Here is a 24,096-nt window from a genome sequence, read left to right as displayed (position 1 = left end):
ATCGACGCGTTGAAAAATGTTGATCAATAAATTTCTGGCGTGGCGGGCAAATGGGCGGTTCGGTGGTGTGGGCGGTTCGCTAGGGAAGTACGTTAGTTTGTGTACACCTGAACTAGCGCATGTTTCCATTATCCATATTAACGATCCCGTTGTTAATGGCCAGTTTGTAACTTATACTAATCAGCAAAATGAAACGTTTTCTAATGAGCCAGTAGCAGAGTAGAGTTTGGACGACGCTGATAATATAACATCGCCGTTGTTAACATATCTACTGCTTCTCGCTGCTATCTGTACTTCGATTGTCTTGGTCCAAAGTCGACGGAGGCAAGCATCTATCATTCTTTCGTTCGTTGACTACGACAGATCCACACTATTAAAACTAATCATATAAATTTCTGGTTATTCCACTCTCGTCAACCAACGCAAGGTGCTCTCTGCACTCTCTGCTATTTACAATCTACTTATGCTCCTGCGCGAGCTTTTCAATAATCTCCGGTTTCATACCAACCGGCAACCCCTCCTTCAGTCTCTTCAATGTCAGGGCCGCGATCAACGCAGCGCCAACACCGCTACCATCCTCAGCTGGCTGGACCTTGATCGGATGATGCGCGGAGGAGTGTATGTCCTTCCACCCAAATATGTCCGCCAATGCCTGCGCGCCTCTTTCCTGGAAGTGAGGATATTTGTTGAACACCGAACCATCCGCACCAACATGGCATTTTTCAATCCCCATCTTCTTGCAGATCGCTGCAACACCGGCAGCCGATAAGCGAGCAGATCGTGTACCAATCAATTCTGCCAACCGTCGGAGTAGCTTGCGTTCTGGCTCCGTCGTCTGGATATTAAATCGCGACACAAACAGATCCTCTACCTCGGTCAAATTTTCGAAGGGGTCTTCTTCAATTTCGGACAGCAGAGACGCGTCGATAGAGTACGACTTCTTCAACTTCTCTACATTCTGATTCTCAAAAATAAAGCCCTGCTCATGGAGGTCAAGCATGACAAGTCGATGGATCTCACCAAGGTACAGACCGGCAATCATCTTCTCAAACGCCTGCTGATTTGGGCGTGGCGAATCCTCATCAATCTGGACATCATACTTGGTACGCGGGAGAACCACATGCTCGTTATCAAACGCGCCCCACTCGCAATTTATCGCCATCGGAGTCTCCGGATCGAGGTCAACGAGACCCTCGAGCTTAGGAATGTTTTTAACGACATCGAAATAGGCGGCTTAGTGTGTTAGCCTTTTCTCTCACCTCGTAATATTCGCCCATCATACCATTACAGCCAGTGCCGAAGATGACACCCATCTGAGTCTCGGGATCCGTGTAATTCGAAGCAACCATAGTTCCTGTGGTGTCATTGATTAGGGCGGTAACCGTAATGGGAACATTTTTCCGCTTGAGCGCAGCCTCCAACATGGGCTGGACGTCGTGGCCTTCTACATTGTCAATATCGAAACCTTTCGTCCAGCGCTGCAGAACGCCATTGTGGATCGCGGTTTGCCTAGAATGTCAGTTAGGAGCTGGTACCACTCTCGAATTCTCCGCATTGTACAGACGAGCAAGGATAACTGAACGTGAATCCCAATGAAAGCTCTTTATCAGCTTCATTTGGATGATGCGATTGCAGGAATGCCTGGAGGCAGTCCGCAATGTAGTCCCACAATTGTTCGGAAGATCCGGTCTTCATTTCCGGAGGCATGTGATACTTGGACTGAGTGATATCGAAATCGCGATTTCCAAGGAGCTCGACCTCGCAAACTCGGAGATTAGTGCCCCCCATCTACCATTGTTAGAGATAGCCGCTACAATCGAGTGGCAAGGATTTCAAGAGAATCATACGTCGAGGGCGAGGTAGGTGCCCTTCTCTTTACCGTCAGGCATTGTCATGACCCAGGTAGGGATCATAGGCTATCACAGTTAATCCTCGTAGCGAATTCCATAACACCAATTAGCATACTATACTGCCGCCCTTCTTGGACAAACCTTTAGAGCGAGTCAGCGCGAACGGAAAGAATCAACCAGAAAAAACTGACCCTTTTCCAACTCCTTGATGAAGTGATCAACAATCGTATTCAACTTCTGAGTATCGACAGTAAAGAGAGTTTCCAACTGCGAAATTTGTTCCAAAAGATCGCGAGGAACATCTGCCATAGAACCCTGTGACGAGACGTCAGTATTCTGCGAAAGGATTCCAAATTGCAGTCGTGTCGCTTACCTTGCGGGATGGTGGCTTCTTGGGACCTAAATGAACCATATTGTATGTACGTTGTAAACGTGGAATGTCCAGAAAGTTGTTCAGATATTGCTCTACTTAGCCGCTGCCGAGAATTGCCAGTAGATTGTGATGCGCCGGGAGCGGCGCCCATGGCGGTTTTATGTTGCTTCCTCGACGAACTGTTCTAAATTCGCCGAGATATACGGTTTTAAGTGCAGCAAATTTTGGGTCTAATCTCCCACACACTACGGTATTATTTGAGGCTGCCACACCTTTGTCATACAGGATTTCTCTAAGTAAAGACGACACTATACTGAGTAGAACAGCGAAGGTTGGCTTAATGGCAGCATACCTGCTTCAGTCCAGAGCACCAGGAATCCATTTGACTGCCGCTCTGTGGCAACTTCAGTGAGTTACAATTAGACAGGAAGCTCAGGATGGAAGAGCCCTGCAGAATAGAGATGCTATAAAAGTAAATGTGTTTGATACAAGAAGAGCCTTCTACAGAGTGGATGAGCGATAACTGCGGGTTCGCGGGGTTCGTCTCTATGAGAAGATGCTTGTCATAATCCGTCAGCGCGTTATTGGCAAATAACTGCTTGTTACGCAGTAGATCCATCGAGCCTTTTCGTCATTTTCAGAAATTCCCTGATAGCGTCATTGCAGTACACGTACGTAGACATCATCCGCGTAGATGGGCCAGCCTCTAACGCAACAGAGGAAAAGCCAGCAGGATCATGTCCACAGATGGTTATGAAGATTTTTATATATTATTATAATTAATGTATGTGTACTGAGCGCTAGTTCCAAAAAGGCTTAGAGCTCGTTTGTTCTATCAATTCCCATAATTAATGCCACCTTGAAGCATACCTCAATGTCCGGGGTCATACCAGCGTCGCGGCCTGCCTGCCAATTCCGGAAGTGAAACGCTGTTTCGCTTAACGAAGGTAGGGACCGTCACTGTCCTGTGCGGGGCGGTCACGTTTTGTGCAGGCTTGAAGAACAAAGATTGATTGTTGCTCAATGAGAACTGACGCCACAGCGTGCGACAAGCGGTATCTCGCTACTACTTTCGGAAGTGTAAACGGTCGATCGCGGGCCGGTGGCTGGGCGATCTAGTTGCCACAAACTTCTGCCACTTAATGCTTAACATTCTAAATTGAGTATATGAATGCATGTCATAAGTGATCTAGAGTAATACTCAAGAGACAGTAACTATAGAATACATTCAGAATGTCCATATATATACGCTGCACTACGAAATCAGTCTGCGTCGTAGTCTTACTACTCGCAGCCCCACAGATTTAGTGTCACTCTCTGTAATTGCAAATACGACGTCTTTGTCTGTTGCCGTTCTCGTGTTAGTATATCACGCGTTCGGACCCTGCCGCAGTATGTAGGGACTCGTTCAATACTGGCTTTGCATGTGCACTTAGCCTAGATGCTGTGAGATTTTTCACTGCTCGATTTCTTCTTGGACTCTGCCTCTCGATGATCTTCAATCTCATCTGTCACTTCAACTGCCACATGTATTATAGGATTGACGGTGCAATATGTGGTTGGCGCGGAAGTGATAGTATGTCCATCGACAAGCGTGACTGACGCAACACTTTTTTGTCCCACAGACGGCATAATTGCTGGCACTGTATCATCTGGTTGTGGCGCCAGACTTGTGCGCAAAGATTCTGGCATCCAATACACAGATGAGCAGTTGCGAAAATGTGAGAAACTGATTAGTATAGGACGATTGGACTTGTGGCGAGGAATAAGAGAAGGAAATCCAACATGACTTTTAAAAGATGCCACGGCGGATCGATCTGTAGTTTTCGTCCAGGTGGATGTGGATCAGAACTGTAACTATCGCAATTGGAAGACTGAATAATGGAATGAAAATAAATAAGATGTAAACGATTGTCAGTGTGAAGTAATTAAAAACCATTCTATCCCAACGTGACTTTAGTTGAGACAAGCTGTCATAAGTAAAATGTGGTTAAAAAAGATTCGCAGGTATATTGCGATACGAGATTGTGATGCGGGCGGCAGGAGACAAGGAAGAGGAGATGTTGGTGAGTCTCGGTCATTTTCAAAATCACCCCCATACTGACCAAACTATCGCTTCACAAGACATGACTCATGCAGCCGCTATATTTCACTGTACATGGATTTCATGACTCTTCTTGTTAGCAGTAGACTCAACTGCCCGTAAAGCACACTTGATCCATTGCAGTTATATATACGAGTAGTGAGGATTTACCATTTCACTCCCGTTCCACATGTATCAACGGTGACCACAACCACGTGAAGCTTGTTTCAAGTCGACAACGAAGAAAGCACATAACTACAAGCAACAAGGGGATATATTTATATCTACATCATAACTGCGCCCCTATTACCCCAACCCGCAGAGGTACTCATGTGTAAGGTAATTTACCTATCAGTCCAGGAACGTATTTCATAAGCGATAAAGCGAGTGTGCGAATCTCCCTAAATCATGATATGCCCAACCACATTGATAAAAATTTATTAAAATAAACAAAAAAATTATATGATAGGTATTAATTCTTATTACACGTTCGAGTATTATGATCAGTTTCGGCGCAATTGCCAATCGCCTTTGCTTCGTATCGTTCTCACCCAACTGATCGTTCTTCCACTTTGTTTCATGCTGTGTCTGTTTATCGACCTCTATCCTCTGTATCAAATCAAGACTTCTGTATTGTAACTGTGCCTCCCGTTGTAAACGCTTTCAAGGGCGCTGATGACGTCGATTTGTCACGTGATTCACATCCTGTAATGCATTTATCTCAGTTTGAGAAGCAGCAAGGACGAATGTATCATCGTCTCAGCACATTTGATAAGCTGATCGAGCGACTGATTGACTGGAGTTGGTGAGCCACTCTGATATCTTGCTATTCTGTCCTTGATTAGATATGTTTGCACCTGCAGATCCGCTGTGGTATGTGGTGTTTTCGAAGCAGTGGCATGTCCTAGCCTGCTGGTTCGGGGGAGTTCGAGTGTAGCACGTCTTAGCACCAGATCCAGATTAGCTAGTGCGTTATCAGGGTTTAAAAAGGATAAGCTCTGCACCTCGAAAGCCTCCATGAATCGTGTTCTCTTTATGGTGGCCCGACAGACTTCCCGAAATGCAGGGAGAAACTCGAGTTTGGTAATGTGATTGATATGAACTTTCGTTAGATCCTCGATTTGTCGTGCCCACGGCTTCTTCAGTGGCCCAAAACATTCAACATCAAGTGGTTGTAGGATATAGGATGAATCCGGAGGTATACAGAGCGTCACGTGTTATTGTCTTTACAATATTGATCGAATTGAGCCGAAATATGGCTTTCATGGCCATCGGGAACGAGGAGACGATGAGTGTCAGTTATACGCTCTTTGGTATGGCGATCAACGTGCTGAATCCATTTTGGTTGCCCAGCCATTATCGCTTGTTGCAATGACTCAATCATGTGGACAATTACATTTCTGATACCATGAGTTAAGATGAAGTTGTCCTGCAAAGATCAGGAAGGGTAGGATGGATTTAACGCCCTGAATCACCGTGACCCACTCTCGATTGCCTATTATTCTGTTATTCTGGGGTTGGACACAGCTTCAGAACCATCGATGCTTCGATTGTTTTACCACCCGTTCGCGTCTTTTAATTTCAACAGGCTCTCTCGGAGGGGAGAGATGAGCAGAATCTCTACAATTCGTGCTTTCCATGGATATTGGTGTCGTTTTCTAGGGCTCGGTGAAACTTTTGGTAGTGTGAACCCTCCTAGACAACAAATCGTCACCATCGTCGCTCTCTGGCGATTCCTATTCAACTTCCACATAGACATAAAAGATCATGTATCAGCAAATTGCTCTTCTGGCGTACAACTGTCGATGTTTTGGTGACAGCTTATCTCATCACTATTTTTGGGCTGTGGCATACCTGAACCTCGGATAAATTATCTGAGCCGGTTGATTTCGAAAGATCTTAGCAACTACTGCGTGCATGCGCCAACTATTATACGCTCGTACGTAATTTCCGGCGCAACTTCCAAAAATTCTGGGAAAGCTCATCGCCTATTCCATCCCCTGACCATCGGGTTTCTAATATCAATTCTCTGTTTCGTAGGTGACCTTCAGTAGTCTCCCGCCAAACTATCCAATCTTCCATAATATAAGAGTATTATTTACTCTTTTGACCGATATGCATCTGCGACCTTCATCCACTTTGTGTGATATCGCCCCTAATCTTATCTGTTCCTCAAACCACTGTTGACCAGAAGTGCACGAACCTGAACTTCGGCGGTGGCTCGCTGTTCCGCCTAAAAGGGGAGGCGCCATGCCTAAATACACGTTCAAGAGATTCATGAGGCTGGCGTGCTTGCGGATATTTCTTTTGTCCATCTTGGACGAGGACATCACGAGACCTTTCAGGTGTAGATGGCATTTCCCATATACGTGCTACCGGGTCTAGCGGCATCCAATTTGATTCATACCACCAGAGATCTGGTGCTGGAAGATCTTCGTTTCAGATGTCGTGAGCGCTCTGTCGACACATAACATGATCCATGGCGAATCGACGTGCTGGTATTACCACCGCTCGGCGCAGGTAACGCTGAAGGACAGAGCTGGCTCGAGGATGCGGCGCCAATACGGCAATGTCGCTGACCCGATGAAGAAATAACAAGATCTTTGCAGAGTCGATACAGAAATTGCTTTCGTGCTCTGTGAACGTCAGTAAGTTGGTATCCGAGCTCATCGCCGTTGCGATCAGTCGCCCGCGCCAGTCCATGTCGATAATCCCTGTCTCACGGCTGCTAGCGATAACAATTTAGAGCTGCGCAAGAACAACGCTCTGATTTTCTTCTAGCGATGCTTCGGCCAACGCGTGATACTAAGTGTTTACGGGCGTGCGGCTGCTGAAACCGAAACCAAAGATGGCTTATCGCTCACCGTCGTGTAGATCGGAGCCATTTTCGTTCGACGACGACGAGGAGGACGTGCGAACCAGTATGTCATGGCCACATATATCGTCACTGATTGACATATTGATATTTTCCATCAACATCCATGCGTCAGTTCAATTCGCAAATCTACATTTGGCGCTGCAATGTCGTCACCTGGAAAGCAAGCAGTCTCGTCAGCAGTAACATTTCTCTACAACTCCGTTCGAGTCGAAATCGCACCTCACCTCACGCCGATCCTCGCAGCTGAGCAAGTTCAGAAGTTTCAGCCATTTGTACGGTGGTTTACGCGGCTGCAGCAATCATTGCGAATGACTCCGGTGAAAGGCGGAGCGACAAGCACGGATCCCACTTTTTATCGACTTAAAAAAGTGGACATCCAGAGTGCAGACTTCTTTGGTCCAGCGAAGTGTGTTTTGCCAAAATTAGACTATATGATGGCATATTATTAACATTTCTGCACATTTTTTAGGAACAAACTGGGGTTCTTAAAGTTAATGGCGACAGTCGAAGACGATAATGGACGAACCTTGCCTGGTGTCGTCTTTCTTCGAGGTCAGAGCGTCGCTATACTGGTGCTTGTTTATCCTTCGCGTGATCCAGAAGCTGAGGATCCAATTGATTTTGACGACAGTAGGTCTTTCTATTGACGATAAAGATATAACTACTAACGTAACGAATTCAACAGGCAAAGCCAACGTCATATTAACAATACAGCCAAGAGTGGCGGGTGCCTCAATGGATTCCATCGAGATTCCAGCTGGAATGTTCGATCCTGACGATAGTGCCGAGGACGGTGGAAAATTGTCATTCACTGCCCAGCGAGAGCTCAAAGAAGAATGTGGACTCGCGATCAATGCAAAAGATATGAAGCCACTGTATACCTATGATGGCGGCATATACACGAGCGCCGGTGCGTCCGATGAGCAGATTCAGTTTTTTTACTGCAAAAAGCTGTTGAGCGAGTCTGCCATCAAAGGCTTACAAGGAAAATTCGGTGGTGCCGAAAAGGAGATTGGAGAGAGAATTACGTTAAGGATAGTCCCGCTTCACGATCTCCTAACAGCCACGCAAGACATAAAATCAATATGCGCACTGGCTTTATATAGGTCATTGCAATGAACAGCTATCTGTAAATATCGTGTTATATATTCAAATTGTAATACTCATACACATCATCGCCTGACATTCGTAATAATGAGACCCTTGTTTAGAACAATTTGAAGTAATCAGGTTTGTTTTCTAAAATATTCTCGATTTTCTCGACGTGCTCGTCTGTAAGCTTCCTGTAGACTTTAAGCGCGACCATATTCTCCTTCACTTGTTCGGCTTTAGTCGAGCCGGTAATGATGGTAGAGACTATGACGTGATATTTAGCGAGAAGAAAGGGATATCACAGAGTGCGAAAGAACTTACCGGCAGGATTTTTCAAAAGGAACGCAAGAGCGAGCTGCGCGGTAGTACAACCGAGCTCCTCAGCGATAGGCGTCAACTTCTTGACCTTCTCAATCTTAGCCTTGCCTTCGGGACTCTCCCAGCTAGACTTGATCCTTTTGATAATAGGATCGGAAGCGTCTCCATAACGAGTACCAGCAGCGAACCCATCGCTATACTTTCCGGTCAAGATACCACCAGCCTGTTAACTAAAATTAGCTCATATTCAACTATTCAAAGAAGAATGCTCATACCAATGGCGACCAGACAGTAGTGCCGTACTTATAGAGCTGATAGAGAGGATAGTACTCAGCCTCAAATCGATCACGCTTGAGCATGTTGTACTCAGGCTGTTCAGCAATAGGAGGGATCAAGCCATATTTGGTGGCAATATGGTGGGCATGCTCAATTTCGAACGCCGAAAACTCAGAAGTGCCCCAGTAGAAGGCTTTGCCGTCCTGGATGATCTGGGTGAACGCACGCACGACCTCCTCCATGGGAACACCATCGCGGTCAGGACGGTGAGCGAAAACGACATCCACATAGTCCATCTGGAGTCGTTTCAAAGACTTGTCCATACCCTGCAGCTGCATTTAGTGACCGCAGACAAATCGCACAAAAGCAAGGGCACGTACCTCCATCAAGTGTTTACGAGACAGACCACGACCATTGGGACTCTTCTCACCAAAGCCAAAGTATAACTTCGTCGAGACCACGTAGTCCGATCGGGTCCATCCGAGCTCCTTGAAGACCTTGCCGAAGACAGTCTCGGACTCACCATTGGCGTAGAGTTCGGCCTGTCGCACGTTAGCGCCACATCTAATAGTCCAGGCAAGTCTGAATTGAGTACATACAGTATCAAAAAAGTTGACTCCGTGCTTCCATGCGTCCTCGAAGCACTCCTTGGTGATCTTCTCGCTATCGTCTTTGACAGGGAGCCAGCCACCGTAAGAGAGAACAGACACCCTGAGCCCGGTGTTACCGAGGAAACGGTACTCCATGTCCTTGGGATCAAATCCAGTCATTGTGTGGATCAATTGAGTGAGCGACTGGCGAGGCGTGGCGACGTTCGAGAAAGGGATTCGTGGGTTCAAAGAAGACAAACACCCCGCAAAGTATTTAAACCTGTGGGGTTGAGTCGACTTCAGTTCGCTGTGTGCGGCTGCTTGCGGCTGCTTGCATCAGAACGCCAAGTTCTGTTGGTACTTTCGGACTTTGCACTTCCGAGCCGACGCCAGTCCACCCATATCTCCGAAAACGATCGACCGCCTCTGTCGTCACTACTCATGGCCCCTGCATTAAAAATTCGGCAATTACGACTGATCAGTATGTATTGCTCACGTAAACTCGCACGCAATAATTAAAGGTGACTCATAATGTGATAGCTCAGTCTCAAGATCGGTAGAGTTTTCGTGTTCGTTGCTCTTCGCAAATATGCCGCAATGCAACAGTCTCAATTCCCTATCCAATACAATGGCAATAAACAAGTCTTTACATGCACCCATTGAATACTCTTCGTCAGAAATTTGTGTAAATTGATACAGTTTAGCAATATTCACACTCTCAATGTCCTGCAATTAGAGCTAATGAGGCTGCTCGCCCTCAACAAACGTCAGCGCATTCTCTCGGCTAATCGAAGCGATGGATGAAATCTTGTTATTAAACAGTACGCCATAAAACTTGTCAGCCGTGTATATCATTTCATTACGGAATGTCGTGCAAATAAACTGCCCGTTCTCTGCCAGTTCCTGGATCATTGAGGCAACGGCCGTACGATATTGCGCATCCAAGTTTGCATCAATCTCGTCAAACAGATAGAACGGGGCTGGATCACACTGTTGAATCGCGAAAATAAGGGCCAGCGCACAAAGAGACTTCTGCCCCCCAGAGAGCTGTTCGATGCGCTGCTGTTCGTTATTTTTACTGTTAAACGACACACTGATGGCAATCCCCACATAGTTTTCTACCGACGTCGATTTCTGTATGTTATCCTGCTCATCTGAAGATTCCTCATCGTCGTGCATCGCGGCATCCCTGTCCATTCGACGCTGCATAATCAGCCTGCCTCGTCCAGCAGGAACCAACTTTTCAAATATTTCTGCAAAGCCTTTTGACACCTGCTTGAACGTGCGCTCGATGGCTTCATCTTTTCGCTGATCCAACACCTGGATGAGCTCTTCAATCGACGCCTGAGACTTATCCAGCTCTTCTCGTCGAGAAAGCAATGTTTCTCGCTGTTTCGTGAAATTCGCGTACTGCTCGAATGCCTTCTTGTTGATATGGCTAAATTTCTTAAGATCTTCTGTAAGTTTGTGCAAACGCTTCAGCACCGATTCAGACTTCAGCTGTCTGTAGCGGTCGAAGGCCTCCTCTGGCAATGCACCTAGGTCGCGGATCTTTCGATTGATATCGTCCTTACGCTGGACCAGGATACCGCGCTTGGCCATGCTGCGTTCTAGGCTGTTTTGCTGACGCTCAATCGATCGCACTTCTTCCAGCTGCTGATTCTGTAGTTTAGCACACTCATCCCCCTTCGCTGCCAGTTCTGCCTCTGTATCTTCGGTTTCGTTCTCAAGGTCGTGAAGTCTCTGGGCGTTGACTGCTATAGCCTCATGAAGTTGTTCTAGACTAGTAGCAACAGATGCGGCATCGTTTTTCCCTGCAATATCATGCTCCAACATTTCCGACCGAAGCTGATCGCGCTGCATGTACAGTACCTGCCGTAAGTCAAGCTCGACCGTAAGCTTCTCTTGCTCTAGGGCACTACGCACAGTGGCCAACTCTACACCAGTCGCTCTAAGCGTTTGAATCTGAGAGCTCAGTTCGTCAAGCAGGCGAACCTCGTCTGGTGTTAAATTCTTGTCGAATTTGGAATGCAGCTCCTTCCTAAGTGTCTCCAATTGTTTGTTCAGTGATTCCAAGTTCGAGACAGTGCTGTCCAACATTCGTTGCTAATCAACATTAGTATTTATCTACCCTATTTATGTCTGCATTGTGAATACCTTCGAAGTAATAGCTTCCTGTAGACTGCTCTCAGTAGCATTACTTGTCCGTAAGCTTTCTCTCATAGATCCTAAATTTTGAATTAACTGTTGACGTTGGGTCTCGAGCTTATTCATATTTCCAACCGCCAATGTGATTTCCTGATCCTTCCGCTCGACATCTCTTTTAATGTCTGATGCCCTACTATGCAAATTATCATAGTTCTCACGCCCAGTACGTATAGCACTGACGGCATCAATACGAGAATATCGCTTGTCGTGGTATCCACCAGTCAAGACACCTTTCTTATTAGCTTGATCACCTTGAAGCGTGATGGCATTCAAGTTATGAGATCGCGCATATTGTGCGCTAGCTTCCAAGTTCCAACATACTATAGTCTTGGAAAAGACCTGCTCAATAGCCGATGCATGTTCGGGATTATATCGCAACTTCTTGATAAGCGGAATTGCGTCATCAGTGTCGGGATAGTTGACATTTTTGGACTTTAATCTGTTCAGTGGCATAAATGTTACACGGCCAGAGCGCTCACGGTTTAGCACTTCCATGATTGTCGTGGCAGTAGTGTCGTTATCGACCACCACATGGAACAGGCTAAAATTGCTACTTAGAAAGGCGACCAAGATGCCAAAACTCGGGGATGAATAAGTACCTATTTCCAGCAGTGACCTCAACTGCAATCTTATATTTGTCGTCAACGTCAAATAGCTCACACAACGGTCCGTATACGCCCGTAATATTCATAGTCTTCGATATACGGCGAACAGCCTGGAGCCCGGCGCTCTGAGAACGGTCCATAGTACCAGCAAATGCACGCTCAGCCTTCTCAAGTTCCGACTTGACGTTCTCTAGAGCAGAATCAGACTTGGCGCCTTCACGCCACAACTCTTTCCGCTTATCCTGCAATGCGTCGCGGCGCTGCTTTTGCTCTGCTTGCTGGGTCTGAAGTTGCTCAAGAGAACTGTGCGACGAGTCTAATGTAGCTCGGATTTCATTGATCGATGAGCGCACTCCCTCAAGCTGACTAGCCATCTGTTGCAGCTGGCTGTCCAAGTCTTTACGGATATCCTCGCGCTGTAAAATGGTGCCTTGTATATCAGAAATTTCCTTCTTTAGCCATTTGTCACGATCAGTTTTAGAGCTGAACTGAGCATTACGGCCTTGTTTGGCGTAAAGACGTTGCTGCTGACCTTCTGCGTCGATGAGACTAATTCTGTTAACATCTTACGAACCAATATATATGCTCTTCACATACGCTTTCCTAACTTCAGTTTCCGCATGCAAGCTCTGCTCAAATCTCGGTGTCAACTCGGCCAATTGAGATTCCTTGGTTTTAATTTCCTGCAAAACGTTCTCGAGATCGCGTTGCCGCTTCGTAGCCAAACGCTCTGATTCTTCCTCATTATCTTTGAGCTCTCTGAGTTGAAGTTCACTCTGTGCTTGAGTGCGAATTAGATCTTTGCGCTCTTCATCTATCTGCTTCTTATCTACAGCAAGTAACGACAGCTGCTGTTTCAACGCCGTAATTTCTTGCTCGAGGTTCTTGCTGGCGTTAGCTGATTGCTCACAGCGACCTACCAACTAAACTAACCTGAATGGCGTGATCACGTTCAGCAAATATTCCAAATCTATCATCATTGGAATGTGAGTTGCGAATGCGCTCATCCTCAATCTCATCCAGATGTGCGTTAATTTCATTGAGTTCTCTCTCATATAATGTGTACTCCAAGCATCTCCTCTCACGATCTTTATCCTGAAACTCACGCAGCTCATCCTTCTCCTCGTCGAGCTCGTTAAGACGGTCTTCCAAGAACTGTAGCAGTTCGTCAATTTTCTCGCGCTTGCCGTTGGATTCCGCCATAACTTTAAGTGATTCCCCGCGTCGCTGTTCATAAACTTGTGTCCCTGCAACTTCTTTCAGCAATGCTAGTCGTTCTGCATCTTTCGCACTGGTGAGCGCCGTAATCTATACGAAAATTAACCGATGCGATATATAAATTGCAGTAGAACTTATTCACATACTCTTCCCTGCGGAACTATATAGTATGGATTTGATCTGGAGAAACCGGCACTTTCAAGAAGATTCATGACGTCGGATTTACTATATGCATTATTTTAGCAACCTGTTATATCAATTTGCTACATATTGATTTACCTAGCACTCTTTCTATCCAAAGAATACTCATCCTTCTTAAGGCCGATAGTACGTCTCAGAACTACCTCCTCACGTCCCGTCTGGTAATAGTCAGCTACAGCAATCTACGAGAAATGATACGACAAATCACACATACTGGAAACCGGTTGTCGCTATTGTCGAATATAATTTCAACATACGCGCTCATAACCGCTGTTCCGGAACCTTCATGCAGTAGTGACTGTCGTTCCTCGCGACTCATATGTGTGTACGCGTCGGACAACACAAAACGGATCGCTAGCTCCACATTAGCCTTGCGCTCTGACTTATAGACCATAGTTAAGAGTATATACCTGCGAAAAAATTACTTTTTCCGGATCCATTTCGGCCGACTGTACCACAGTTGAATCAGCTACTCGATCCAAAACCATTCTGCAGTGGACGCTTACCAATGACGTTGTGTCGAGGACTAAATGGATCAGTGACTGTCTGATCCTTATAGGATTTAAATCCTTGGATGACGAGCTATGTAACGGTTAGTAACATAACCCCTACGTGTATGTGTCCTTGGGACGCGCCTGCTTTATATGCATTCCAGGTTTCCTAGAGTTCTTAAAAGCTGGTGAGCGAAACAAAGAGTTAGCAGTAGCCAGTACAAGCTATACAGCGTTTGAGAATCTAGACGTGATAGAGTGGGATAAACGAAGTAAGAAGTCGATTATTAGAGTAAGCGACACGCGGTGTTTCCGGGTCAAAGCGACTTTCTTCACGCGTTTCCTGCATATGCTGATATCATGTCGCGTTTATGCAATAAGCATCTATAATGCGTGTAGCTGAAGGTGCATTACATATCCCAACGAGGTCTCCGGAATTTTTAATTTGGTCAAATTGCGGCGCACTATCTAAAGGTGCTGTCTTCATACGTTTCTTGTTTGATCTACGCTCGCTATTTCAGTAATGCAGTCTTCATCGATTTCTTCGGCAGAAGACACCCGGCGTCCGTTCACTATTAATCCTATTCCTGCTCCAGCCCTTAGTTATGAAGTCATTGACCGGCGGGAAGCGCTCATCAAAAGTCTAGATTCGTGGGATTATGTCGCTATGAGGGCAATGGCAGGGAATGACGTTAGTACCTACATCATCGAATCCGTGCTTACAATATAGGATACTAACCCTACTCATTAGAGTCCGGCCAAAGTACGATACAAACTCCTTCGAGGATTGACTACATCGCAGTCCGCGCCAAAGGAGCGAAAATAGGGAGAGCCTTGGAAATGCATACTATAGATGTCGTGTTTATGTGGTCTGCGGTCACTGATAGCAACCCTGGATTTCGCCGAATGAGGCAGCTCATCGTGTTGTTGGACAGCTGTAATATCCACTCTTTGGACATTGGGTGGAATATTCCTCCGAGTACGTACGTACATTACCAGAAGATTCAGAACCGCATACAACTGTGGATCATCTTAATATTCTGTTTAGCGAATGCCGTTCTCGCCGCATGTAGCTTAATATATCATGAACGCATTCATTTGGCAAATTATTGTCCGTATTTATTGTATGTCTGCAGACAACAATAAGAAACGAACATAGACGAAGTACTGTGGCCCGTACATTAACGACGTATATACAGATGGATTAACAACACAAAAATAAATGCGAGGTACTAAACCAGAGTCAAATACTCGGCAAATTTGCCAAGCGCGGCTGACCGCAATTGAATAAAAACACCCAAATAGTTTGACTGAGACCTATGCATACAAATACTATACAACTCATGCGAGAACGAAAATTATAATCTTCAACAAATATTGGTAAGCCTTCTCGTCTTTGCGAGTTGTCCCTCCTACTGATGGTTTGAACCCTACTCATCAGATGCAGTCGTCTACAGCCATATGCTCGCAGTATGTGAAACACATTTCTATTGTAACGGCTCAGACGTGCTACTTAATCTGTTAAGATGTAGATAGACATCGGTTCCATATCTATGACACATATTAGCTATATCCCGTTGCTATAGATGATCAACTGTGCCTACCCTTCCATACTAATAAGTTTCAGATCGCCTCCAAAATATCGAGCATATAACCGCGACAGAGGCAACCCATATCCGAAGCCAGCCATAGGAGCCTTGAAGTCGCTTTTACTGAAATCTGGATCCAACGAGGGCGTAGATTGTACAGTGGTATACATATAGGTCCAAACCAAGGGAATAGCACTTCGTGGAATACCGCCGCCTTCATCTGAGATCTTAATGGTAATGTCTTCCTTTCCTTCGGCGACAATGAGCTTCACAGGGGGAAACTCTTCGGCCATAGATCCATGTGTCTCTACAACCGCTCGCAGAGAATTCTTCAGCGTTTCAAAAAGCATGTGGCTTAGATGGCCTGGAACATACATAAAGTTCAGATCAGGCTTGCACACCAATTGGACTTTTGGAGCATCAAAAAGACCGTAGTAATCTTCGCAAATAAATCTTGCATTCTCGATAGCTTCTTGAGCAAGCTCTCGAACGTTGGTCTTCGTGCATATAATCCCGACATAGTCGCCACGGGATGGTTCCTCGTTAAGCGCAATATGCTGGCCAATCAGCATTCTGATGCCAATTCGCGACATGTAAAACCTGTCGAGGAACGACTGTATACTGCTGTCGATCTGCATGCGTTGTCGCGAATGCTTATACTCATTAATCCCTTGGGCGACAGTTGTCACGACAGGATCATGCCTCCGTTTAATAATTGACAGGCATTTCGTGAATTTCTTATTGTACTCGTATATCTCTGGTGACCATTTTAAGCTATCATCAAGTAAGACAAAATATCTCCGGCTATTGAGATGATTCTTCCGTGTAATGGGACGATAGTCTTCTCCAGCCAGTGATGGATTCTCTGTGTTCTCAAGAAGGACTGTGCCGTTTCGCTCGCCATTGCTTTTTTTTCGGTTGGCATTGATCAGAAGCTCCCTAAGCTCGTTGGGAATTTTGGGCCGTGGTAATTCGGTCAGCTCCTCGAAAGACTGAGCATACCAATTGCGGACTTTTTGAATGGACGGCATCTCAGAGAGTCCATCTGGAAGATTGTTAAGCTCTTTAACACGATGAGCTAGCCGAATCGGAAGTTCTTCGCTGAGGAACTGAGCTCCGCGAAATAGGGTGCCTGCAGTTGTCAGCGAATTAGGTTCTGTATCATCGAGACCGTTTGTTCGGCGATTCGGAAAAGTCCCAACTAAGAGGATTACACACCTCCAGACGGATGCTGTCCAAATTGGACCTTTAATGCAAGAATATAATGTTAACATTAGTCCAAAACAGATGTCATGAGACCACAGATCCGATATCTGACGACATAGATGCCAAGAGCCGAAGCCAAATGGTGGCCTCAATGAACAAGGTGACAAGTTCGCAGATATCGCATATTGATCAAAGAGATGTATATGCCGAATACAAACAACATACCATTTGCCGAAGGCTGACAGCGGTAGCAGGAAAGGACGAGTAGTGGTTAATCTTCTCTGCCAACTTGTCGGTTAGCCGCCATGACATGGTGACGTTCTCGCCGAGACTAGGCAGATGTGGGAATATGTTGACAAACGGGAGGCGTATTTAGCTGGACGTTGTTCACGGCAGGGAACTGACCTATATATCGAGCACAGTAGGTGGGAGCTTGAGACCACACAGAGATGTGAGAGGAGAAAAATTGGACTATGATAGCAAGAGACTGCGGGGTGTGTAAGCCCGCGCCGTGACATTGATTCACATATTGCCTGGCCGGCCCAAGGGCAGTTGGGTGGTGCAGCGGGGAGAGCTTAAGCTTTCGACAATGTGCCTAGCGCACGCTGTTCGGCAAACTTTGCTTCTGATGTAAGGCACTATTAGTCTCGTGATTGCCTGGAATGACGAATCTTAACGCGCCCTGGCCTTGCAGTTGTCAATTAGGTCTGCGGAGGTCGCGTGAGGATCGCGCAAAACGGCCCTGGACAATGAAGTCCCCGCCGGCGAAAACCCGGGCGGGGGGGGGGGGGGTTGCTTTGACCGCCGCAGCGGGGGCCTCCCTGCTGAAGCAAGCAGCTCCCAACCCCGGATCTGCACGTGATTGTGTGTCTCGTTTGTGATTATGTGATTCGGATTCACAACGCCTGTCGTGGTCGGAGTTGGTGCTTCATTGAACATGCGAGCCGATCGATATTGCAAAATAAATCAAAATCTCGATTGACGGCGATCAAAACTCGCAAACAAACGCGATGTCGCTCGCCATAAGGTTCTCCAAGACCTCAATTCCAGATCTTCGGATACCACTACCTGCGCCTGGTACGTCCACTCCCGTGTCCGCGGTCAAACGGCAAATCCGCAAGGCTCGCCCAGCCGACACCTCACGACGGCGTCTTCGACTAATTCATGCCGGCCGTGTTCTACCTGATACTACCGATCTGTCACCCCTTGTGCGACCAATTGTGGACCAGCACTCTGCGGTGACGGCAAGTTTGCCTGTTGGAGAAGATGGCGAGCCACTTACAATATGGTTGCACTGCTCCGTTGGCGACCAGCTTACTGACGAGGAGCTCTCACGAGAATCAGATACCGGGGTGCGTATATGTGTATATAGAAAGCAGTTGAACGTTGTATGGTAGATGCTAATGGATTTAACTAGAGCCAGCAGGGTCCGTCTACGGTTCCCCAGCCTTTAGGATTTGACAGATTACGTTCAGCAGGGTTTTCAGATCAAGACATTGCGCAATTACGTACTCAGTTTAACCGCCTCCATGGCGTCGCAGCGGGAATCGATTCCGATGCTGCTAGACAGTTAGAAGAGAGGTGGATAGATGAGGGTGCATCTGCGCCCGACACTTTACCTGATGGTAGTCCAGTTGGGGTGTATGAGGATCTTCTACTGGGTACTGTCGTTGGTTTCTTTTTGGGATTGCTGGCATTGTTCTTTCTGAGAGAAGGAAGCATATTCACAAAGAGGCAGCAGATGGCCATAATAGCAGGCATCATAATAAACGTGTCATTTGCCATTTTGAGGGTCTACTACTAGTTAATCTTGGTAAGACTAAGAAAAGTATATGTTGGGAATAAGCTGCTATGATATTGACCTTGCAACAAAGTATGGGATGGGATTGAATTCATGAATCTTCTTTTGCAACATCGAGGTCTTCTTGGAGTTTGGTAGCATTGCGTTCATGTCTCTTTATGTCTTATGTCGGTTAAAGTTACATGTGTAATATAATATACATTAACGCTTAACCATATCTATATCATACATGCCTGATTACTCCGCTTGCAAATAGACTTATTGGAACCTTCAATCGCTTGGCTGTTCCCGCAGTGTCGATATAAGATCTTCAATGATTAGCGTTGCTCAGATTCAATTACAAAAGCATTGACAACAACCTACCAATAATTTGCTGTTTTAAGTGTTCTCTGTCCTCGTACGTTACTATGTCGTCTTCAGACTTATCCAGACCATTACGAACTACACGGGAAACCCACTCCTCGATCGCACATCCGATTGCGTAGCCCCTGTCCAATATCGCCATATATATTGAGGCAGCGGCAATCGCAGCCGGCTTAAAACTTAATGCGACCTCCTCTTTTTGGTAACAAATTAGCACCCAATCTACCGCAGTTCGCCCGATAGCAGTAGAATACAGGCAAACTATACCATATTCGTACGCATAGTCTTGGTCCTGCCTAGCTGCAGATCGTGTCGTTGTAGAGCCCTCCTGCATTGAACCGCGGATGATGTCTGCGAGATCTTTGACGCCGTAGACGTGCGCCGAAATCCCACGGTCCAATGCCCGTTCTAGGATTGCAAAATTGGACGATAACGCTGTTCTTATGCCAGTCTCATAGTCTAATATCCGGAGAAGAACTAGCTCGAAATGTACAATACCCGCGCGTAGAGCATCGTATGCATGGGAAGGAAATGTAAGTCGTGGCGCAGACGGGCCATGGAGTAGGTGGTATGCTGGCACAAGCAATTCACGAAGACGACGAGGTGATTCTGTCGCCTTCGTTGCCAGAGACAGACATGTTATACTGAGACTCTGCAGTATCGTTAGTGTCGATAACTAGCGGTCGGAAACACTGGCAACTATCTTACATAGTCGTCAATTAATTCCGAATACTGCTGTCCAGCTTGTTCAGCCGATGGGCGTGCTGACCTTGTAAATACATGGTACTTGTGGGTAAATACTAACGCGGTGCTAAAAAGTCAGTTCTATTTGGGAATTGCAAAATGTACCTGAATTATATCGTACCAAATTGTATTCAGCGGTCTAAAAGCGTGTCAGTAACCTGTCGGCCAACGCCAAACAAACTAATACTCACAGTCTAAGTACTTCGCCAAGTAAGAATAAGAACTGCAAAGAGTTATTTGGCAACACACTTGGTGCAAGAGTTTCCTCCTCTGAATCAGTCATGTTGACTTCTGCATCATTTCCTACAGATCCGCTACTCAATTCCGCGCTACCGTTAGTGTCGAAAATCGAAGGCCTTGCCGATCAATTTACTCGCTCCTGTATTTTTATGAGGCTTATCCTGATGACTATACTGCCTGTAAGGGTAGGGGTGTCGACTGTTCCCGGATTTATGGTCCCCGTGATAATGGTCATTGCCAGACTCAAAATGAGTGATTCGTGCATCGATATGTGTTGTGCGGTCTATCCTTAACGGATTTCATGCCTGCATGAGGCGGGTAGGTCTTCGATAAAACGAGGCAGACTCCTGCTGTATGTGCCGGGGAAGCTCAAACTAACTTCCAACGAAAGGTTGGATTTGTTGTAATACGACGGTATTCAAGCAACAGGTTCAATATTGATTACTGATCACTTGAGCTCACATATGACTTTGGAAGCCCTTGTTTGTTAATTAATGGTCTTACAGAACACTTAAGATATAGCTGGCATAAATTCCGTCCGATATATTTACACTCTTCCCTTCCATCTCTTCTAAAAATATTAACTATGAATAACGCTGCCTCCAATCCCAGGTGAAGGCGTCTTATATAATTTAACGTAATGCCAATGTGAATACGCGAACTAGTCTAATAATCACCATCAATAGCTACATATGATATGTAAGTATATGCCTGTCCAATCTCCATTGGTCGGTAGCAACTTACGGTTGTCGAGGCGTGGTGGGACATTGCGCTCGTACTTAGAACCTATATTATCTATGTTAATACCACAAGCTAAACCATCATGAAGGGAACCCAGAAAAATCTAGGCACGATTTGAGGAATAATTCGGTAGCATACCACCAGGTCGTGACGGAGGAATATATGGATCGGGGTGTCTGTTTATCGCGAGCTGACGCTCGCCCTCCATTATCAAAGCCTGATCACGCGTGAGCCATATTCTGCAGTGTCATTACTGATCGCAAGTATTCAATCGACTGACCCTAATCTCTCGTGGATTTGTTATATTCTTGTTCGCATCAAACTTGGCTCGAATCTCGAGAGCTTGCTTTCGCCAGATATCTCTTCGCACTGTCCAATTGAGTGAAAGTCGCAAGAGTCGCCGGTAGATTGACGCAACGTGCTGAGCACTGTAAGGAGATACTGAAGACATATTGCGTATTATTCTTCCCGCCGATGCGCTATTGCTTAGTTGCTGTCACAGTAAACCAACATAATACGACGCTTTCTGGGCCGGAGTCGTCTTTGAACCTACCTGAAAGTGACATTCATATTCTGGGTATCTCCATTGTAGAAATAACCCTAATGAGTGCCGAAAAGTTTCCTCCAGATCAAACAGTTACTCACCAAAATAAGTGGACACACCGCCACATGCGCCACATCCCGAGTAGCCAATCAGCATGCGAGACGACAAGACGCGGTCTCTATCTTTCATCATAGCGCAGATAGGGCATAAAGTATTTGCTGCGTGGGAATTGTACTATAGCCCCCTTAAAGAATCTGTCGGTATGATCGGAAGCCTGCTGGCCTGCTTCCCGTTCCCATATTCAAAGGCTCGGTTTATTCCCAAACTTAAAGCCAATTTCTTGTCCATGTCCAATCCACAACGTCCTCGACTCTCTGTAACTTCCTCTTCAGCCCATACTCACCCTCAATTCTCCACGACTCCCATCTCCTGTATCAACAGCCATGATCAGGTCAATGCCCTCCCGGTTATTCCGGAAATCCGCGTCTGCCGCTCTTGGTCGCAGATCTGCGTCAATGTTCTCTCGCGCGGCTTCTAAGCCTATCGCTTTGCGTGCCATCGTCGCCTGCACCAGACCAATACTCGACCCTCGGTCGTTTGCCCTCCAATCGGCGGCTACTCAATTTGCCCTTCGAGCTTATGGTAAGTATCTCAGATCTATCATGAGCTTTGTCCGAATATTAATGTATGGCTTTCTTGCAGCTGTCACGACGGTTCCTGTTCCAACGATGGCTGAGTCTATCACTGAAGGTACCCTAAAACAGTGGGTCAAGAGTACGTGCATTCTGAGTTTGATATACTATCAGTCAACAATATATGTGTGGATGAATGCCAGTTGCGTTGGACTAGATCGTCGTTGTATTATCTACAGTGACTGCGGATCAGATAATGATATTTGATTGCGGCGTCGAGCATATTTTTCTAGACCTTTTAAGCCGCCGTTGTGTGCTATTTTGGACTGACAAATACTGTGGATATACGGTACTAATGCCCTTTGTTAGAAGTCGGAGACTATGTCGAGCAAGACGAGGAAGTCGCTTCTATCGAGACTGACAAGGTAACTATGGGTAAGAGAAAATGCTACAGGCGACCGCTAATTTTTGACAGATCGATGTTGCTGTCAATGCTCCTGCTGCTGGTGTTATCACGGAGCTTTTAGCGGAAGAAGAGTCTACCGTCACTGTCGGCCAGGACTTGTTCAAAATCGATACTGAGGCTTCTGGAAGCAGTGGTTCTTCGTCCGAGGCCCCGAAAGCTGCTGCTAAAGAAGAGACTGCTCCAGCCACTCCCGCTCCAGAGGCTCCTAAGCCGGCCACTCCGGAGCCACCCAAGGCAGCTGCTGCTCCGTCACCCAAGGCATCTGCTCCCCCACCACCACCCAAGGCAGCTTCAGCTGAGCCTGCTCAAGCTGCGGCAGCTGCACCTAGCCCATTTGGTTCCCGTGAGGAACGCCGTGTCAAGATGAACCGAATGCGTCTACGTATCGCCGAGCGCCTAAAGCAGTCTCAGAACACGGCCGCTTCGCTTACTACGTTCAATGAAGTCGACATGTCCAGCTTGATTGAGTTCCGAAAATTATACAAGGATGAGATCCTAAAGAAGACAGGTGTTAAGCTTGGTTTTATGTCTGCCTTCTCCAAGGCCGTGTGCCTTGCCGCAAAGGAGATTCCCGCTGTTAACGGGGCCATCGAGGGTCCGAACGGCGGTGACACCATTGTTTACAGGGACTACATTGATATTTCGGTGGCGGTTGCTACGCCTAAGGGTCTTGTTACTCCAGTTGTCAGAAATGCTGAGACAATGTCAATGGTCGAGGTGGAGAAGGCTATCGCCGATTTAGGCACTAAGGCCCGTGACAACAAACTCACAATCGAGGATATGGCTGGAGGCACCATCACCATCTCGAACGGCGGTGTTTTTGGTTCAATGATGGGTACCCCTATTATCAACCTTCCTCAGACTGCTGTCCTTGGTCTCCACGCAATTAAGGACCGCCCGGTTGCAATTAACGGAAAGGTCGAGATTCGACCTATGATGTACCTTGCTCTCACTTATGATCACAGACTTCTTGATGGTAGGGAGGCGGTGACCTTCCTCAAGTTGATCAAGGAGTTCATCGAAGACCCACGGAAGATGTTGTTGTAAAAGGGCTGCTGTGCTAGACCAAGAGCCGTGAGATGACGACGAGAGATTGTAGAGCATGTGGCTAACCCCTCGACAGTTGTTTGTATCAAGCAATTGTTTACTTGTTTATGGAGTAATATTTTTGGGAACGTGAACAAAATATTAGAATGAAATTGTCTGCACATGGCATTGATAATGTTAACGAAAAGTCTACGCCTCTTTAGCTAATGGTACATCGCCGACAAATGTGGCATGTGGTCGCATGGATTATAGGTTGATCGTAAGACTGCGCCTGAGTTTTGAGCGATGACATCAGCGGGTTAACATTTGTAACGTCTGATTCACATGATTGGCCGCGAGCCTCAGCGGCAGTCCAGTACAGATAACACAGCATTAAAACCATTTGTTGCGTCCTAAGTATAAGCTTCCTTGAATGGCGAAAATTTGAGACTAATCCTGCTTGATATTGTTATTGCTCATTAGCTGAGATGGTGCTTTAGATTTTTATTCTAATGCACCTCGTACGCGGCCACTGTCCGTATTTTGTAGCGTTTTTAGCGT

At 46.3% G+C, this 24,096-nt stretch overlaps 9 protein-coding genes across 9 annotated transcripts; 3 read left to right on the top strand and 6 right to left on the bottom strand.

Annotated features, from left to right (window-relative positions):
- Positions 1-301: 301 nt before the first annotated feature.
- Positions 302-2,342, bottom strand: V1508DRAFT_425595 (hexokinase-domain-containing protein). The gene is made up of 7 exons (XM_066941463.1): positions 2,224-2,342; positions 2,042-2,165; positions 1,966-1,991; positions 1,848-1,916; positions 1,565-1,788; positions 1,283-1,509; positions 302-1,233 (listed from the first exon to the last, which is right to left on the bottom strand). Exons 1-7 carry the CDS (start codon positions 2,260-2,262, stop codon positions 458-460), a joined length of 1,485 nt encoding a protein of 494 aa, XP_066793155.1. The 5' UTR covers positions 2,263-2,342; the 3' UTR covers positions 302-457.
- Positions 2,343-7,327: 4,985 nt separating this feature from the next.
- On the top strand, positions 7,328-8,303 carry V1508DRAFT_400115 (uncharacterized protein; the record flags this gene model as incomplete). The annotated part of the gene is made up of 3 exons (XM_066938306.1): positions 7,328-7,590; positions 7,654-7,814; positions 7,870-8,303. The coding sequence occupies 3 exons, from the start codon at positions 7,328-7,330 to the stop codon at positions 8,301-8,303; spliced, it is 858 nt and encodes a 285-aa protein (XP_066793154.1).
- Positions 8,304-8,347: 44 nt separating this feature from the next.
- V1508DRAFT_284074 (NADP-dependent oxidoreductase domain-containing protein) lies at positions 8,348-9,752 on the bottom strand. The gene is made up of 5 exons (XM_066936530.1): positions 9,470-9,752; positions 9,251-9,412; positions 8,870-9,196; positions 8,598-8,817; positions 8,348-8,540 (listed from the first exon to the last, which is right to left on the bottom strand). The coding sequence occupies exons 1-5, from the start codon at positions 9,638-9,640 to the stop codon at positions 8,392-8,394; spliced, it is 1,029 nt and encodes a 342-aa protein (XP_066793153.1). The 5' UTR covers positions 9,641-9,752; the 3' UTR covers positions 8,348-8,391.
- Position 9,753: 1 nt separating this feature from the next.
- On the bottom strand, positions 9,754-14,524 carry V1508DRAFT_284073 (RecF/RecN/SMC). The gene is made up of 11 exons (XM_066936529.1): positions 14,328-14,524; positions 14,199-14,274; positions 14,103-14,141; positions 13,907-14,046; positions 13,771-13,850; positions 13,638-13,716; positions 13,207-13,581; positions 12,871-13,157; positions 12,268-12,822; positions 11,618-12,209; positions 9,754-11,566 (listed from the first exon to the last, which is right to left on the bottom strand). Exons 1-11 carry the CDS (start codon positions 14,340-14,342, stop codon positions 10,199-10,201), a joined length of 3,606 nt encoding a protein of 1,201 aa, XP_066793152.1. The 5' UTR covers positions 14,343-14,524; the 3' UTR covers positions 9,754-10,198.
- An 899-nt stretch (positions 14,525-15,423) lies between these two features.
- Positions 15,424-16,946, bottom strand: V1508DRAFT_284269 (mitochondrial branched-chain alpha-ketoacid dehydrogenase kinase-domain-containing protein). Its single transcript, XM_066936531.1, has 2 exons — positions 15,788-16,946; positions 15,424-15,734 (listed from the first exon to the last, which is right to left on the bottom strand). The coding sequence occupies exons 1-2, from the start codon at positions 16,801-16,803 to the stop codon at positions 15,671-15,673; spliced, it is 1,080 nt and encodes a 359-aa protein (XP_066793151.1). The 5' UTR covers positions 16,804-16,946; the 3' UTR covers positions 15,424-15,670.
- A 974-nt stretch (positions 16,947-17,920) lies between these two features.
- Positions 17,921-19,002, top strand: V1508DRAFT_425572 (DUF2407 C-terminal domain-containing protein). Its single transcript, XM_066941462.1, has 2 exons — positions 17,921-18,330; positions 18,396-19,002. Exons 1-2 carry the CDS (start codon positions 17,989-17,991, stop codon positions 18,780-18,782), a joined length of 729 nt encoding a protein of 242 aa, XP_066793150.1. The 5' UTR covers positions 17,921-17,988; the 3' UTR covers positions 18,783-19,002.
- On the bottom strand, positions 18,879-20,554 carry V1508DRAFT_425571 (uncharacterized protein). Its single transcript, XM_066941461.1, has 5 exons — positions 20,078-20,554; positions 20,008-20,025; positions 19,851-19,953; positions 19,143-19,794; positions 18,879-19,087 (listed from the first exon to the last, which is right to left on the bottom strand). The coding sequence occupies exons 1-5, from the start codon at positions 20,167-20,169 to the stop codon at positions 19,050-19,052; spliced, it is 903 nt and encodes a 300-aa protein (XP_066793149.1). The 5' UTR covers positions 20,170-20,554; the 3' UTR covers positions 18,879-19,049.
- A 9-nt stretch (positions 20,555-20,563) lies between these two features.
- Positions 20,564-21,373, bottom strand: V1508DRAFT_425565 (uncharacterized protein). Its single transcript, XM_066941460.1, has 4 exons — positions 21,148-21,373; positions 21,006-21,084; positions 20,871-20,912; positions 20,564-20,812 (listed from the first exon to the last, which is right to left on the bottom strand). The coding sequence occupies exons 1-4, from the start codon at positions 21,316-21,318 to the stop codon at positions 20,793-20,795; spliced, it is 312 nt and encodes a 103-aa protein (XP_066793148.1). The 5' UTR covers positions 21,319-21,373; the 3' UTR covers positions 20,564-20,792.
- A 357-nt stretch (positions 21,374-21,730) lies between these two features.
- Positions 21,731-24,033, top strand: V1508DRAFT_283574 (uncharacterized protein). Its single transcript, XM_066936527.1, has 4 exons — positions 21,731-22,053; positions 22,114-22,185; positions 22,413-22,468; positions 22,519-24,033. The coding sequence occupies exons 1-4, from the start codon at positions 21,855-21,857 to the stop codon at positions 23,554-23,556; spliced, it is 1,365 nt and encodes a 454-aa protein (XP_066793147.1). The 5' UTR covers positions 21,731-21,854; the 3' UTR covers positions 23,557-24,033.
- The last annotated feature ends 63 nt before the right edge of the window (positions 24,034-24,096 follow it).

The sequence above is a fragment of the Lipomyces doorenjongii genome (assembly GCF_038497915.1).
Source record: "Lipomyces doorenjongii strain NRRL Y-27504 unplaced genomic scaffold V1508scaffold_83, whole genome shotgun sequence".
In the NCBI taxonomy this organism is placed as follows: domain Eukaryota; kingdom Fungi; phylum Ascomycota; class Lipomycetes; order Lipomycetales; family Lipomycetaceae; genus Lipomyces; species Lipomyces doorenjongii.
The sequence above is the reverse complement of the archived record's forward strand: the minus strand, read 5'-3'. Positions and strand labels throughout refer to the sequence as shown.

Bases quoted from the DNA above. Each gene is read 5' to 3' on its own strand.
- V1508DRAFT_425595 (XM_066941463.1), bottom strand. From the start codon at position 2,262: ATGGTTCATTTAGGTCCCAAGAAGCCACCATCCCGCAAG. The intron at 2,166-2,223 runs GTAAGCGACACG...GTCTCGTCACAG, and splicing joins AGAAGCCACCATCCCGCAAG to GGTTCTATGGCAGATGTTCC. The intron at 1,789-1,847 runs GTATGATTCTCT...TAACAATGGTAG, and splicing joins GCACCTACCTCGCCCTCGAC to ATGGGGGGCACTAATCTCCG.
- V1508DRAFT_284074 (XM_066936530.1), bottom strand. From the start codon at position 9,640: ATGACTGGATTTGATCCCAAGGACATGGAGTACCGTTTCCTCGGTAAC. The intron at 9,197-9,250 runs GTACGTGCCCTT...ATGCAGCTGCAG, and splicing joins CTCGTAAACACTTGATGGAG to GGTATGGACAAGTCTTTGAA. The intron at 8,818-8,869 runs GTATGAGCATTC...TTTAGTTAACAG, and splicing joins CTACTGTCTGGTCGCCATTG to GCTGGTGGTATCTTGACCGG.
- V1508DRAFT_284073 (XM_066936529.1), bottom strand. The intron at 14,047-14,102 runs GTATATACTCTT...ATGTGGAGCTAG, and splicing joins AAAAAGTAATTTTTTCGCAG to CGATCCGTTTTGTGTTGTCC. The intron at 13,851-13,906 runs GTATGTGTGATT...GACTATTACCAG, and splicing joins ATAGCGACAACCGGTTTCCA to ACGGGACGTGAGGAGGTAGT.
- V1508DRAFT_284269 (XM_066936531.1), bottom strand. From the start codon at position 16,803: ATGCCGTCCATTCAAAAAGTCCGCAATTGGTATGCTCAGTCTTTCGAG. The intron at 15,735-15,787 runs GTAGGCACAGTT...TATGTGTCATAG, and splicing joins AAACTTATTAGTATGGAAGG to ATATGGAACCGATGTCTATC.
- V1508DRAFT_425572 (XM_066941462.1), top strand. From the start codon at position 17,989: ATGTCGCTCGCCATAAGGTTCTCCAAGACCTCAATTCCAGATCTTCGG. The intron at 18,331-18,395 runs GTGCGTATATGT...GGATTTAACTAG, and splicing joins CACGAGAATCAGATACCGGG to AGCCAGCAGGGTCCGTCTAC.
- V1508DRAFT_425571 (XM_066941461.1), bottom strand. From the start codon at position 20,169: ATGACTGATTCAGAGGAGGAAACTCTTGCACCAAGTGTGTTGCCAAAT. The intron at 19,795-19,850 runs GTAAGATAGTTG...ACGATACTGCAG, and splicing joins CGGAATTAATTGACGACTAT to AGTCTCAGTATAACATGTCT. The intron at 19,088-19,142 runs GTAGGTTGTTGT...TAATCATTGAAG, and splicing joins CTTAAAACAGCAAATTATTG to ATCTTATATCGACACTGCGG.
- V1508DRAFT_425565 (XM_066941460.1), bottom strand. From the start codon at position 21,318: ATGTCTTCAGTATCTCCTTACAGTGCTCAGCACGTTGCGTCAATCTAC. The intron at 21,085-21,147 runs GTCAGTCGATTG...ACGCGTGATCAG, and splicing joins CAAATCCACGAGAGATTAGG to GCTTTGATAATGGAGGGCGA. The intron at 20,813-20,870 runs GTAAGTTGCTAC...TATCATATGTAG, and splicing joins CCCACCACGCCTCGACAACC to CTATTGATGGTGATTATTAG.
- V1508DRAFT_283574 (XM_066936527.1), top strand. From the start codon at position 21,855: ATGATCAGGTCAATGCCCTCCCGGTTATTCCGGAAATCCGCGTCTGCC. The intron at 22,186-22,412 runs GTACGTGCATTC...GCCCTTTGTTAG, and splicing joins CCTAAAACAGTGGGTCAAGA to AAGTCGGAGACTATGTCGAG. The intron at 22,469-22,518 runs GTAACTATGGGT...AATTTTTGACAG, and splicing joins CTTCTATCGAGACTGACAAG to ATCGATGTTGCTGTCAATGC.